Source organism: Panthera onca, chromosome A2 (assembly GCF_046562875.1).
Source record: "Panthera onca isolate mPanOnc1 chromosome A2, mPanOnc1 haplotype 2, whole genome shotgun sequence".
Classification (NCBI taxonomy): Eukaryota; Metazoa; Chordata; class Mammalia; order Carnivora; family Felidae; genus Panthera; species Panthera onca.
In genome coordinates, this window is record NC_138340.1 from 157403745 (window position 1) to 157419236 (window position 15492).

The 15492-nt window shown below is 41.0% G+C and overlaps 1 protein-coding gene across 1 annotated transcript; it reads left to right on the forward strand.

Annotated features, from left to right (window-relative positions):
• Nucleotides 1–10290: 10290 nt before the first annotated feature.
• On the forward strand, nt 10291–11226 carry OR6B1 (olfactory receptor family 6 subfamily B member 1). The gene has a single exon (XM_060629076.2). It carries the CDS (start codon nt 10291–10293, stop codon nt 11224–11226), a length of 936 nt encoding a protein of 311 aa, XP_060485059.2.
• The last annotated feature ends 4266 nt before the right edge of the window (nt 11227–15492 follow it).

The window sequence follows — 15492 nt, forward strand, 5'->3', positions numbered from 1 at the left end:
ACCACACTGAGATACCACTTCACACTGGTCAGAGTGCCTGAATTGTTAATTCAATTGTTAATTGTTGATTGTTAAACACATGTTGATGAGGATGTGGAGAAACAGGAACCCTCCTGTACTTTTGGTGGGAATGAAAACTGGTACAGCCACTCTGGAAAACAGTGTGGAGGTTCCTCAAAAAATTAAAAATAGAACTACCCTATGGCCCAGCAATAGCACTACTAAGAATTTATCCAATGGATACAGGAGTACTGATTCATAGAGGTATATGTACCCCAATGTTTGTAACAGAACTTTCAACAATAGCCAAATTATGGAAAGAGTCTGAATGTCCATCAACTGATGAATGGATAAAGAAGATGTGGTTTATATATACAATGGACTACCACTTGGCAATGAGAAAGAATGAAATCCTGCCATTTGCAGCAACATGGATGGAACTGGAGGGTATTATGCTAAGTGAAATAAGAGAAAGATATCATATGTTTTCTATCATATGTGGAACTTGAGAAACTTAATAGAAGACTGTGGGGGAAGGGAAGGGGGGGAAAATAGTTACAAACAGAGAGGGAGGGAGGCAAACCATAAGAGACTTTTAAATACAGAGAACAAACTGAAGGTTGAAGGGGGGGCGCAAGGGAGAGGGGAAAATGGGTGATGGACATTGAGGAAGACACTTTGTAGGATGAGCACTGGATGTTGTATGTAAGCAATGAGTCACAGGAAACTACCCCCCAAACCAAGAGCACACTGTATACACTGTATGTTAGCCAAAAAGAAATAATTGCTCACTTGAAAGAGGTTTAACTAATAAGCCAATAAGAGTAAAAATAATTAAGATAATTAATATGGAAAGGTAGAGAGGCAGAAATGGGAAACAAAGAAAAATGAGACAAAAATAGCAAGTAGAAAATTGATAGATTTAAATGCATGTTACTTATAATATTAAATTAAAATGGCCTAAACACAGTAATTAAAAGACAGTGGACATCATGTAGGATAAATAGAAAGACCCAAGTATATGTCTTCTAAAATCAATCTATTTTTAATATAAAGACATAAATGGATTCAAAGTAAAAAGATGAAATGTATATACCATGCAATACTAAAATCAGAAAGCTGGAGTGATCATATTAATATCAAATGAACTAATCAGCAGAATAAGGAGTATTACCAGGGAAAAAGTAGGACATTATACAATGATAAGAATATTGATTAATCAAGAGCACATTAATATTCTAATAATCTAATAACAGAGCTATAGATACATAAGAAATAAAAAGACAAATCCACCACTATTACTGGAGATGTTAACATCATTCTCCTCATATTTGTTAGATCAAGTAGACAAAAACCAGTAAATATATAGCAGACTTGAACAAACCTGACCTAACATGTTTAGGACATCCCACCTGGTAACAGAAGACTATGAATGTCAGTACATGTAAAACAATTGAAATCATGCAGAGTATTTTCTTTAAACATAATGGAATTACATCAGAAGTAATAAACCTCTAGAAAAACCCCAAATATGTGAAAATGAAACCCCATTCTTTTAAATAGGCTGTAAGTCAAAGAAACCACAAAAGAAGTTAGAAAAATATTTTGAATTGAATAAAAAGAAAATATAGTATATAAGAACTTTTATCTGTCGGATAAAAAAGAGCTTAGAGGAAAATTTTAATCATTAAATGTTTATGTTAGAAATGTCTCAGGTCAATGACTCAAGCCATCACTTTGAGAAACTAAACAGAAGAGATCAAATTAAGCACATAGAGTGAAGAAGGAAGAAAATAAAACAAAAAACAATTTAAGAATTCCCCAGAAAACACAACTGAAAAATTCAATGAAACTAAAAGTAGTTTCTTTGAAAAGTTTAATCACATTGAAAAGACTCAAGCCAGACTGATCAAGAAACAAAGAGGAAAAACACAAATAACCATACCAAGAATTAAAGGGGGCGTATTCCTATAGACCCATCAGACACTGACAAAATACTGAGGCAATATTTTTAACTGATTTATATCAATCATTTCAAGAAGAATTATTTCTTAGATGAAACAGATAAATTTCTGGAAAATAAAAACTATCAAAGTCCTTGTAAGAAGAAATAGGTAACCTGGGGCACCTGGGTGGCTCAGTTGGTTAAGCGTCCAACTTCGGCTCAGGTCATGATCTCACAGTGTGTCTGACAGCTCAGATCAGAGCCTAGAGCCTGATTCGGATTCTGTGTCTCCCTTTCTCTCTGCCCCTCTCCTGCTCACACTCTGTTTCTTTCAAAAATAAATAAACATTAAAAATATTTTTTTTAATATTTTTTAATTAAAAAAAAGAAGAAATAGATAACATGCAAACTTACCGTCTATGAAAGAAATTGAATATAACAGTTAAAAATCTTCCCACATGGAAAACTTCAGGTCCACTAATACATTTTATGAAACATATAAGGAACACATATAGTGTTAGTTCTACATAAACTCTTCCTGAACATAGAAAAGAAGGAAAGCCCACATATTTTTATGAAGCCGGGGTTACCTTCACACCAAGACCAAACCAAGGCATTAAAAGAAAAGAAAGCTGTAGACTGTTAAACTTCATGAACAGACATACAAAAATTCTAATAAAGTATTATCAAAATTCAGTAATTTACAAAAATATAATAGATCATGACCTTGGGGAGTTTATGCAAGGAACATACATTGGTTCAACATCCAAAAGTAAACCAGTGCCTTTCATTATATTAACAGACAAAAGGAGAAAACCGGTTAATCTTCTTAATAGACACACAAAAAGCTAGTTAATATAATTCAAAACTAATCATTATAAAGGTCACTAAAAACTATAGATGGGAACTTCTTCACCTAATAAAAGGTATGTACAGGGGCACCTGGGTGGCTCAGTGAGTTGAGCATCCAGCTCTTGGTTTCAGCTCAGTCATAATCTCATGGTTTCATGAGTTCGAGCCTGCATTGGACTCTGCACACTGACTGTGCGGAGCCTTTTTGGGATTCTTCCTCTCTTCTTCTCTCTCGCCCCTCCCTTGCTCATGCTCTCTCTGTCACTCTCCAAATAAAAAAATAAATAAATAAATAAATAAATAAATAAATAAATAAGTAAACTTAAAGGTATATACAAATAACAAATACAGCTAACATCTGCTTAACGGTGAAAGACTGGGTGATATCCCCTCAAAGATTAAGAACAAGAACTAGATGCCCATGCTCATTATTTTCTTTCAGCTGGATAAACTAGTCCAAGTGGCAAGGCCAGCAAAAGAAATAAAAGGGTACAAATTAGAAAGAAAGAAATAGAATCATTTTTATTCTCAGGCAGAGTTATCATCGTAATGGAAATTCCCAAAGAATCTACAAAAAGGCCCTAGAATTAATAAGGGAGTTTGGCAAGGGTGAAAGTTGAAAAGTAATATTTGAAGTATGTATATATCACTATTCTTGATATAAATATTTACTTAAAAGTAGTGGTGCTTCAGTAAACATCACTGAAAATGGGGGAGCAGGGAATCCCAAGACTCCATTTCTCTATAAACATAGCTAATAACCTTTCAAAAACTTTCAGAATTACCTTTTGCAGAACTCTGGGGTCTAGTAAAAAAAAAATGGCAATGACAGGGGAAAGATTAGTGAAGGATGATGCTGTTGCATGGTGGTAACATGGGGCTGGGGCATTCAAGTTGCCCACCCATCATCTCCCACCTCTCCGACTGTTGGTAGCCATGAAGATAACAACCTACACCATCGATGCAGGTTGGTAGCCATAACCAGCATTATGGACCTTATTGTCAAAGAATTTTGGTTGAGTGTGTTGCCCTATCTGGCAGCTACCTGAAGGACTGACATAAAGCCTTACCTTTGCTTCCATGTCTTGAAGTATTCTCAGGGCTGGGATGGCTTCCCAGGTGGCATTTGCCAATAGTAGTTAAAGGCAAAAGAATTGGCCACAGCAGCCTGAGGCTAGGATAACCGTGGAGATGAGCAGTAGACAGGCTGGCATATTGGGAAGGAAGAGGTTGGAAAAGGACGTACATGGGAGAACAAGGGCTTTTAAAACCTCAAGTCTATACTGGGGAATTGAGAAGACTCCACGCATGCCCAGGGCTGAACATATGCATAGAAAAAGCCTGGAAAGACCCTAAGATTTCACCCCTGGGTGACCATCAGGCGCTATACACTAAGGAATGAAAGTCAAGGCAGAGTTGTATATGGCCTGAGTAGGGGTCGAAAGAGTGCCCCAAACAGTCCATCAAGAGATGAATAGATAACACACCGTGGAAATATCCATATATGGGGATATTCCTCAACAAAACCAAAAACGAACAGCCCCTTACTGTTAAAAAGTCTGGATCTAACACAACAGATGCAAGAAGACTGACAAAAAGAAGGCAGATAGCCAAGGGATCTGGGGACCTGAAGAACAACATGACAGTGAGCTCCTTGGGTTTCCTTATTGCTTCCAACATGTCCTAGACCGTGATCTGCATAATTCTCCAACCTGCACCTGCCAACAGGTACAAATGGGGGAAAACAACAACAACAACCCTCCAAGCAAAGCCTGGAGAGCTGAATTCTAGGATAAGATAGTGCCAGCGTGTTGTAGAATATAGTGTTTGTATCAGCTGAACATCTCCAAACTCTTCGGGGGATTATTTGTATGAAGTTCAGATCCCAAACCTCTTCTTTAAGGGATAGTTGCCTCAACAGTTCATAAAACCCTCTCACAGTAGATTCACATTCCCTGTTTTTGAGGGAAAAGTATGTCTCCCGCCCTGTTCAGTCTCCTTAGCGCACAGCTACAACAGGTGAACAGAACAGTTAGCTCAACTGTTATTTGGTGGGCACTCTGTCATTTCTATTGCTGTTAGTCACCACCACATCATGGTATATTTAAAATCAATGTTGGAGAATTTATGCATGTTAGGGGATGTCAGAGTTCTCCCAGAACTTTGAGATAAATTGAGGCCAGTGATTTGAAAGCCGGACCTTATTTTTATTTGCTACAATAATTTTGTTTTATACTTGAGCCTTATAAGAGAAATTATATTAAAGAGTACTTAACAGTCATTTAAGAGTTCTTAATTTTAAGGTAAAATGTATCTTTTCCTTTAAAGAAACCAGAGCGTATAATTACCATGATGTCATGTTGCAGACTGAATTGCTTATAACAGCCAATGTTTCCATTTACCATTTTGTGAAGCCGCAGTGAATTTGACAGCTTTTCCTAATGTGAGGGTTACTTAAGATTTCAGCAGGCTACAAATATACAGTAAAATAAATTTTTGTTCCAGAAAGTGAAATATTGGTCAAGTGGTTCCCAAAAAGGCAGCTGACAAAGCAATGATGATCACATCACAATAAATGTAGTAGGCGCACAATTATGGCATAAGCATTTACAGCAAAAACTTATTTAAAACTTTACTGAAGTATAGCAACATCAGTCTACTTTGAATATGATCTCCCTTAGAGCAGTGATATGATCGTCTTGCTTCAAGTAAGCTAAAGATTGAATAATAATTGAAAATCTGTAAATGGGGGGATTTCAAAGTAGTAACTTTTCTTTCTTCTTTGTTTCCACAAAGAAGAAATTCAAATCTGGTTCTTTTCCAAGCGTGGGGCCGTAAGTGGCTTTTTCTCTGTATGGAATGACTGTTCTATCAAACAAATAAGACTGCCCCAATCAGCAGGTGGCAATTCTCATGGCTCCCACGAGAGACCTGAACTGGCATCATCAAGGTGATTTCCTCTTGGGTCTTGGCAGAGAGATAGAGAAAGTCTGGATACCATTTAAAGCCCTCAGAATCCAAAGCTCTTCCGGGCGTGGTGGGTCTAAGACCACTGCAGTGTCCACCGGGGCAGGCAATGGGTGCTGTGGTCCGGGGGCGCTGGGGGAGCTGGCCTGGTAACGCATCAGGCACAGATGTGATCCTACAGCGGGGGGCTCACCTCTCGTTTAGTCCTGGCTATCAGCCTGGAAGCAGTTGGGTAATCCGTGCCCATTTACTTCTAGGTTTAGAGAGTGGGTTCCTCACATCTATTCGGTGCCTGAATCTTTCTTTTCTACTTCTTCCTATTCTAGAATCAGTGAAGAATTTCTTTTCACGTTCCACCCCAGCAGAGGCTGCTGAGCCAAGGTAAGCGTCTTCTCTCAGAGCATCTCTGACTATGCAGGCAGCTCTCTTTCGGACTCCCACAGTGTAGCAGTGTCTAAATCCTAGATGTTTAATGCTATTGAGCCTCTCTCTTGTACTCACCCCCCATTCCTATCAATTGGTCAGGGTGATACTCTCGTCTTTCACACTTGTAAGTGCAGCCAGGTGTGCAGTGAGCAGAGCACACACTCCCCCTGCTACTTTTGAGGGAGCATCGCTCAGTGTAGGATCAGAAACAGGCACCCCAGATTCTGATCTCAACCTACAGGTCCCGACCATGCCTTCTGGAGGCCCCATGAGGCAGGCTAGTGCCTCTTCCCTGTAAGTCGGTTGTGATGGGGTTTACAAAACACGGTACTCTTGGCAGGGGCCAAGATGTTTTCATCAAGTTTTAACTACCGAAATCTACATTTGTGCAGACTCCGGACAAAATGAAGAGAAAGTGCATACACAGCAGGCACAAGACTGGAAAAAGGAGCTAAGATGTTTGATTCCAAATCAATGGGAGAAATCTGCTATGACGTGTAATAAGTTTGAGTACACTCTAAAGGGGTAGAACCTATCATGAGTGAAAAGTCACAAATCGTATGGTAAAATCATATGTTCACAATAAATACGGTCAGTTCCTCTTACTAGCATGCAATAATTAGTTCATATACTCTTTAGTTTTTGAGACATAGGAATTTCTTTCTTTTTGAAATAGGAATTCCTTCCTTCCTCCCTCCCTCCCTCCCTTCCTTCCTTCCTTCCTTCCTCCCTCCCTTCCTTCCTTCCTTCCTCCCTCCCTTCCTTCCTTCCTTCCTTCCTTCCTTGGTGTTCCTTCCTTCCTTCCTTGGTCTTCCTTCCTTCCTTCCTTCCTTCCTTCCTCCCTTCCTTCCTTCCTTCCTTCCTTCCTTCCTTCCTTCCTTGGTCTTCCTTCCTTCCTTCCTTGGTGTTCCTTCCTTCCTTCCTTCCTTCCTTCCTTCCTTCCTTCCTTCCTTCTTTCCTTCCTTCCTTCCTCCCTCCCTCCCTCCCTCCTTCCCTTCCTCTTTCTTTCTTTCTTTCTTTCTTTCTTTCTCTCTCCCTCCTTCTTTCTTCTTTCTCTTTCTTTCTTTCTTTCTTTCTTTCTTTCTTTCTTTCTTTCTTCTTCCTCTCTTCCTCCTTCTTTCTTCTTTCTCTTTCTTTCTTTCTCTTTCTTTCTTTCTTTTTTCTTTCTTTCTCTTTCTTTCTTTCTTTCTTTCTTTCTTTCTTTCTTTCTCTCTCTCTCCTCCCTCCCTCCCTCCCTCCGGTTTCCCCTAAGAATGCAAAGTTACTCATGTAATTTGTGAACACATATGTCTGCATGTTTATCTTCATTTCTTTAACAAACACTGTAACTGGGCTGAGTGCTCTCTGGTGTGTGTCTTCAAGTGTCTGCTAGGAGGGTGTCTTCCAACTAGTCTCTCGATCTCTGGTTCACCAGCTCTGTCCATCTCCCCACATCAAAAGCCAGGGTAAAATACTAGAATGTTATCAGCTGCTGAAAATATTCAGCAACTGTTTATTGTCTATGCCACAGGGAGATTTCTAAATGCCTTAATATTTCATATGGAAGTCTCTATGATCTGGCCCTTGGCACCATTTGTCTCTGTCTCATCTGTCTGTCTGTCTCTCCATCCCTTTTCTACTCATTCATTCTCATAATTTCCCCACTCACACAGCAAATAAGTCTAACTCAGTTGCTTCCCTGAAACTTCCAGGCTGTTTCATTCTCCTATGCCTTTGTTCGCTGATTCCCCTGCCTAAAATGTCTTGTTTTCTCACTTATTTATATTTCAAGACTCAGTCCAATGATTGCCTCTTCTCTGATACATTTACCAAACATTTCTATATGTTTATTTCTGGTGTGTGTGTGTGTGTGTGTGTGTGTGTGTGTGTGTGTGTGTCTGAATATGTATGTATGTCATATTATATTTTTTTAATTTGGGTTCATCTCTAATTGACTGTGCCTATAAGAAATTTCAGTACGATTAGAAAATATTTCCTAGAATAGACATTTGAAATATGAAAACATGGTGACGGGTTTCAAATCTGGTGTTGTCCTCTGTGTGTGAGTCAGCCTGGGGGGTGAGGCCATGTCTTCACAGGCCTCGGCTTGCCTGTAATTCTGATCTCATCCCTCTCTGACTTGGAAATGTTTCTTTATGTGTCTAAGCCAGTGTCTTCTGGGAAGTTAGAATAGCAATACCTGCTTAGTATTGTTTCGTGGATTAAATTGGATGTTGTATGAAAAGCACTCAGTACTGAGCAAACTTCTTAGCACCTAGTGCGTGCTCAATAAATTATCGTCAGAGAATATCCTGGACTGATTGCTCAAGCTTCATATGAAAATGAATCAAAACACCACCCTACCAAATTCTTGCCCATCGCCGTTTCTTCAACGCTGAGGAAAATGCCTGTAAACATCCCAAGTTTTCCCCATCTTACTAAATGGTGTCCCTTCCCTGGAACAAGCCATATGTTGAGATTCCTCCTTGATTTCTCTCTTTCCCTTATCTTCCATACTCAACCCATCAATTACCATTAAAGATTTTTCTAAAACGCATCTGAAATCTACCCACCTCTCTGAAACCACCGTATTCAGGGCTACCACAACCTTCTCTGAACAGCCTGCAACCAAGCTCACCACCAGTCTCGCTTTCAGAGACTTGTGCCCTGACAGAGTTATCTTATGCACACACAGCACACAGCGGTGGCCCCACTCAGGCAGCGCTGTCCCTCCTCAGCAACTCAAAGGGCTGGGTCCCTGGAATCCCTCTCTGCCTGAGTCACCTCCTCAGAGGTCACAGAGAACATCCCCTGATCACATTCATATCATTTTGTATGTTTTCATCTTCATACAGAATATCTTAAGTTTTATTATGCATTTCTTTTGGTTTGCTTATTTTATTTTATATATACATATTTAAAATATTTTTTAATGTTTATTCATTTTTCTGAGAGAGAGAGAGAGACAGAGTGCGAGCAGGGGAGGGGCAGAGAGAGAGGGAGACAGAATCTGAAGCAGGCTCCAGGCTCTGAGCTGTCAGCCTGGAGTCCAATGTGGGGCTCAAACCCATGAACTGTGAGACCATGACCTGAGCTGAAGTCAGAGGCTTAACCAACTGAGCCACCCAGGCACTCCATGTTTGCTTATTTCAAAAACTCTCCTCCCGGAGATTCCAGCCCCGCCCAAGAGGACTTAAGCTCCCTGAGAGCAAAGCCTGTGCTTGCTCTCCACTCTGCTTGCTCACAACTGCTCCCCTCCTCCCTCCCGTTAGCCCAGGCCCCCCTTCCTAGTGCCCTAATAGGAGGCGAGAGTCCCTTCACATGTGTTGTCATTTACAGTTTATGTAATATTTCATTCACATCGTTTCATTTGGGTTTTCATCCACAGTGACACAAGCTGAATGAATATTAGTGTTCACATTACAAAAGAGAAAATTGGGTTTCAGGGAGGATAAGATGTCAAGGTCAAATACCAAACCAGGCCAGACCTGGTACTTGACTGAGAGTCAGGTCTTTAACACCAAAAACATAACCACCTGATCTCAACACTCACGTACCTCACGTGATCGTCATCAGCTGGTGACAGCTGCATTCCCTTCATGGTGGAGGGAAAGGATGAAATGGTATGTGAGGGGTAAGTGAGTTGTAAGAAAGAACGTCCAAAGTACTGTGTAGACGTGGGCCAGGAGCGCCACACATATCCTTTGGAATTGGCAGTGGTAACATGAAACTTGGAGACGGGATCCTGTTGAATGGGAAGGCAGTGTAGAATATTAGAGCGTAGGCTTTAGATGTAGACTTCAATGTGATTCCTGCCTTGTTACCAGTGGGAAGTTGGGAAGTTGCTTAATGTCTTTCCAAAACTCAGTTTCTTTGTCAGTAAAATGGGTATAACAACGTGTAGAGGCTATGTGAGATTTAATTACATTAGTGCATAATGTACCCAGTGTATGGCTTAGCCTATACTGTATTATGAATAAATGATATGTTACTATTGCTCATCAGAGAAGGCAAAGGATGGATGATTCTATCTGGACTATGGACTCTGACCAAGTGATCTCCCTCCCCGCCCCGCCCCCCCCCCCCCCCCCCCCAGGAGAGCTAAGTCTTGTGTCTCTAATATGGAAGTGGAGAACCAGACTCAGGTCACCAAGTTCATTCTTGTGGGATTCCCTGGGAGCTGGGCCATGCGAGTAGCAGTGTTCCTGATGTTCCTCATCGCCTATGCTCTGACAGTGGCTGAAAATATGGTCATCATCTTGTTGGTGCAACAGAACCGGCCACTGCACAAGCCTATGTACTTCTTCCTGGCCAACCTGTCTTTCCTGGAGACCTGGTACATCTCCGTGACGGTACCTAAGTTGCTATTTAGTTTTTGGTCTGTGAGCAATAGTATCTCCTTCACTCACTGCATGATACAACTGTACTTCTTCATTGCGCTCATGTGCACAGAATGTGTGCTCCTTGCGGCCATGGCCTATGACCGTTATGTGGCCATCTGCCGTCCACTCCACTACCCCACGATTATGAGCCATAGGCTCTGCTTCCACTTGGCTCTTGGCTCCTGGGCCATTGGCTTTGGCATCTCCTTGGCTAAGATCTACTTCATCTCCCGCCTCAGTTTCTGTGGCCCCAATGTCATCAATCACTTCTTCTGTGACATCTCTCCAGTTCTTAACCTCTCCTGCACAGACATGTCTGTAGCTGAGCTGGTGGACTTTGTCCTGGCACTGGTCATCTTTCTCATCCCCCTCTCTATCACCGTCCTGTCCTATGGATGCATCCTGGTTACCGTTCTACGCATGCCCACTGGAAAGCAGAAAGCATTCTCTACCTGTGCCTCCCACCTCGTGGTGGTAACCATCTTTTATTCGGCCACTATTTTCATGTATGCCAGGCCCCGAGCCATCCATGCCTTCAACATGAACAAAGTAATTTCCATCTTCTATGCCATTGTCACCCCTGCTCTCAACCCTTTCATTTATTGCCTAAGGAACAGAGAGGTCAAAGAGGCTCTGAAGAAACTGGCCTATTGCCAGGCTATTCAGTTGGACTAGTCAATTACAAATTATTAGAAAGAAATTATTTGGTTCAGCGCTCCATTCTTTCTCCTTTAATGCCTGAACTGATACTACTCATGTCATCATTCATCATGACATCACCACATCCCCATCAGCCCAGGTGCTTGGCTGTGTTGTGAGGTCTGCATCTGCACACGTGGTCTGTGGTCTAAGGTCATACCCCTTGTATAGAGAATCCTTTTTGGCTAAGACCTAAAATGGGGTTTCTGAGACTGTGTCTAAATTCCCAACTGTGTTAGTGGGTGAGCAAGTTGGCAGCATAGGCATTAGCTGTTTGGGGATCTAGCAAGCATGAAGGGTTGTGGGCCAACAGATTTGGGATGGCTTCCCAACTGAGACAGAGGTAGCAATGTCTTCAACAATCTCATCCTGGATGTTGTTTGGGGAGTCAGTCTTGGTGGCAGAGACTAGAGACTGCTCCTTTAGTTTCCCCAACACTTTTTGTAAGTAGCTGGTTCCCTGTATTTCATACATTTATGCTTTAAAAAGCTAGAGTGCTTTCTGTTATCTGCACACGAACTATACCTAATACAATTATCATTTGTCTTCCAACATAACTTAAACTGTTGCTTGGTATTGAATTTCACATTTCCCGTCTAGATTTACAGTATGTCTGTGTTTATTTGTCTCCTCTAGTAGATGAGCACAAAATAAGCGAGAAATAAATAAATATCATCAAATATACTATTTGTTGAAGGAAATGTTGCCCTCGTTAGTCATGTATTCTTCTGACCTCAATGTTCTCCTTCCTCTTCAATCTGCTTTCACTCCGCCTGGCCGTCATCTCTCAGCACGCCATCTCAAATAGAGGCAACTAGTCCAAGTTTAGGATTTGGCAGATTTCCATTCCATGCCACAGTGATTCTCAGTTGTCCTACTTGTTTATCTGATACTCTTCCTAGTAATAGCAGGCTTTCTGATCAGACGTGCCACACACCCACAGAAGGGTATAGATGTGCCCATTCTTGGTTCACAGTTTTGTCGATGGCCAAAGGGGCCGGCCATACTTTGAGCTGCAGTCAATACAACATGCTAATGTCAGCAGGAATTTAAAGATTCCATTAGAATAGTTAAAAATAGAATGACTTGTACCATTTGCAACATCCACCTAAAAACAAAATACTGTTTTCAAAGATCTTTTCTCTCTCTCTCTCTCTCTCTCTCTCTTTTTTTCTGAAGTAAGAGGCATTAGGTAGGATTCTTAGCTACATTTTATAAACTTACAGGACAGAAGCTTAGGAAGTTAATAACATACAATCACAGACAGTGAGGAGCAGAGGTCAAAAGCCCCAGACCTCCCGACTGAGACCTGGGTCTGTTCTTAGCTCATAGGATCTCTCTAGAGAGAAAACATGCTTCTTCAGCAGATGGAGTGTGGAAACTAAGTGTGTAGGGGGGTATAATTAGCATCATCAATTGCTATACCTGGAGAAACAACAAAATAACAATGGACAAATGTGGAATATATTCCTCAGGAGAGCAAAGAAACCAAGAAATAATGCAAGCCTGCCTTACCGTAGAGAATAAATATACAAAAGGAATGACTCTCATAATGGAAATGATTTACTCTATTCTCCTGGAACATATTTTGGTTTCTTGATGCAATACAGAAGGGGTTATAAATATATTTCCTTTTAAAACAAAACATAAAGAAAAGTGACTATTTTCTGAGATAATTCAAATAAACCAATCATAATGGCACAGTCTTATCAGGCTATGAAATGCGTGCATTGAAAAAAAAAACATAAGTAGTGAATGCAGGATAAAAACAGCCAACTGGCTGCTGACAAATTATTTGTTTTTATCATGTGACCTGGGACAAACCACCTAAACTCTCTGAAACCCTGATTCTTCATATGTAAACAAATAATAATGCCTGCTTTGCCTCCCTTCTGGAATGGTTATGAAGATAAACTGACATGATTCAAAAGACTTTGATTGTTCAAGATCTGGGCCAGTGTAAGATCTAAGCAGGCCAAAACTTGGTTACAGTTTATGTGGGGGAACTAACTGGGAAGTCTTTGTAGACCTCCCAAACCATCCTGTATGGACTGAGCTGCACATGCTGCAATCTGGGAGACTCCAGGTATAAGGGCTGTTGTTTCTTTATTATTTCTCATAAGTGTCTGAGTAAGAGAGGGTGTGGAAGTAGGATTTCTTTACAAATTCTATTAAATTGTGTTTCAAAGAGCAGATGGGAATCCGTAACGTCGCCGTGACCTCTTTGTGAAGTCAACGCATGAGCTAAGCAAAGTGGGGGGTGCAGATCAGATCAATGTAGGATAAACCTCAACAGAGTTCCCTCTGTTGTATATGTATCATATACATAGAGCACTGTTACAGATAAATGCACAAAGAGGAGCATCATTTGTGAAGGGAGCCACATAAAGCAAGGTAGACATTTCAAGCAAACCTGCTTGCGGACAGGCAACCAGCATGTGGACTCTGGTAGTCAGTTTTAACAGTTTACCTAGAGACCAAGCTTCAGGATTCAGTTATGACCATCCAAACCCATCATGGAGTCCATCAAACCAATAAAAAATGTATCTTTGAAACAAAATATAAAAACTTGTGACCCTCATAGATAGGAACAGAAGGCAGACAATACATTTGTACATACGAAAGGCATATGTAATATACATAATGTCGCAGGTTGGAAGGTGGCTCCCAGAAAGATTTGTCCCATCCTCGATCTGGATCTTGTGATTATAAACTGACTCAGAAAAAGGGCCTTAATAATATAATTAAGTTAAGGATTTCCAATTGAAACTTTCTTGGATTATCTGTATGGGCCCTACATCCAATGACAAGTTTGTTTTAAGACAGAGAAGGGGCAAAGGCAGAGGAGAAGGCCATGTGGACATGGAGGTAGCTTGGATGGAAGCTTCCACAAACCAAGGGACGCTTGCAACCACCAGAGACTGGCAGATAAGGACAGAGAGAGTCTCTTGGGCTTTCGAAGGAAGCGCAGGTCTGCTGACCCCTTGACCTTGGACTTGTGGCCTCCAGCATTGTAAGAAAGTACATTTGTTGTTTTAAGGTACGAGGTTTGCTCTGATTTGTTATGGGGGCCCTAGGAAACCCATATTTATACCAATTCAGCTGGAATAAGCACCATGGTGGAGGGAAATATGGGAAGTGTAGTAGTAAGTGTTGGTGGAGATTTGAAATGTTAAATAGGATGGTTACCCAAACCGTCACTGAGAAAGTTAAGTTGGAGCAAATATGCAAAGAAGTTAGGGAGCAAGACATATGGCTACTTGGGCAAAAAACATTCCAGACATAAGACACTGTTACCAGGAGCAGGGAGCAGTTTGAACTTGGTTGCTCGAAACCACAAATGCCCCATGTGCTACTCCATTTTGGTTGCCTAGAACCCTCATATACCTCATTCCCCAAGATATACTTTATAATATGTTTGTGCTTAACAACGAATCCTCCCCCATTATCCCCCCCCACCCCCACCAATTCTCAGTGGATAACTCATCCAGTTGAAGGTCTAGGATGATGAGGTAAGAAGCAGTCCTCTCTGTATGTGCACACACAGCTTTTGTTGTTGTTGTTATTGTTGTTGTTGTTGTTGTTGTTGTTGTTTTAAAGCTATTTCAGATCAGGGGTGCCTGGGTAGTTCAGTTGGTGAAGCGTCTGACTCTTGGTTTCAGCTCACGTCATGATGTCACGGTTCTTGATTTTGAGCCCTGCATGGGGCTCTGTACTGACAACGTGGAGCCTGCTTGGAATTTTCTCTCTCCCTCTCTCTCTGCCCTTCCCCTGCTCGTTCTCTCTCTCTCCCTCAAAAGAAATAAACTAAAAAAAATTGTTTGTTAATTAAAAACGATCTCAGATTAGAAAACAGCAAAATGACAATTTCTTGATTTTTTTTTTTTGATATTATGCAGACCCTTTTCTAATAAGCCTGCTTGATCCTAATGTAACGTTCGTGGAGAATGTTGCCATATGTTTGACAGCTAACAATTTACAACAGACAAAGCTACGGAGTTTAGAGCCCCATAGGGTTAGAGGTCAACTTGCAGACACTGGTGGGATGTTATGATTTTGCAGCCTCCTTAGGGAAGTTAAACCAAAGCTGATGTGTAAAAAGTTCACCAGGCCTCGTTCTATCTAACTTAATAATTACATAGCTACTCTTTTACTGATAGAGTATGCATTTCTGTTCTGCAGTGCCTTTGGAATAACCTCATTTGTCCACTGTCTGCTGTTTCTCTTGCTAGCAGGTTAAGT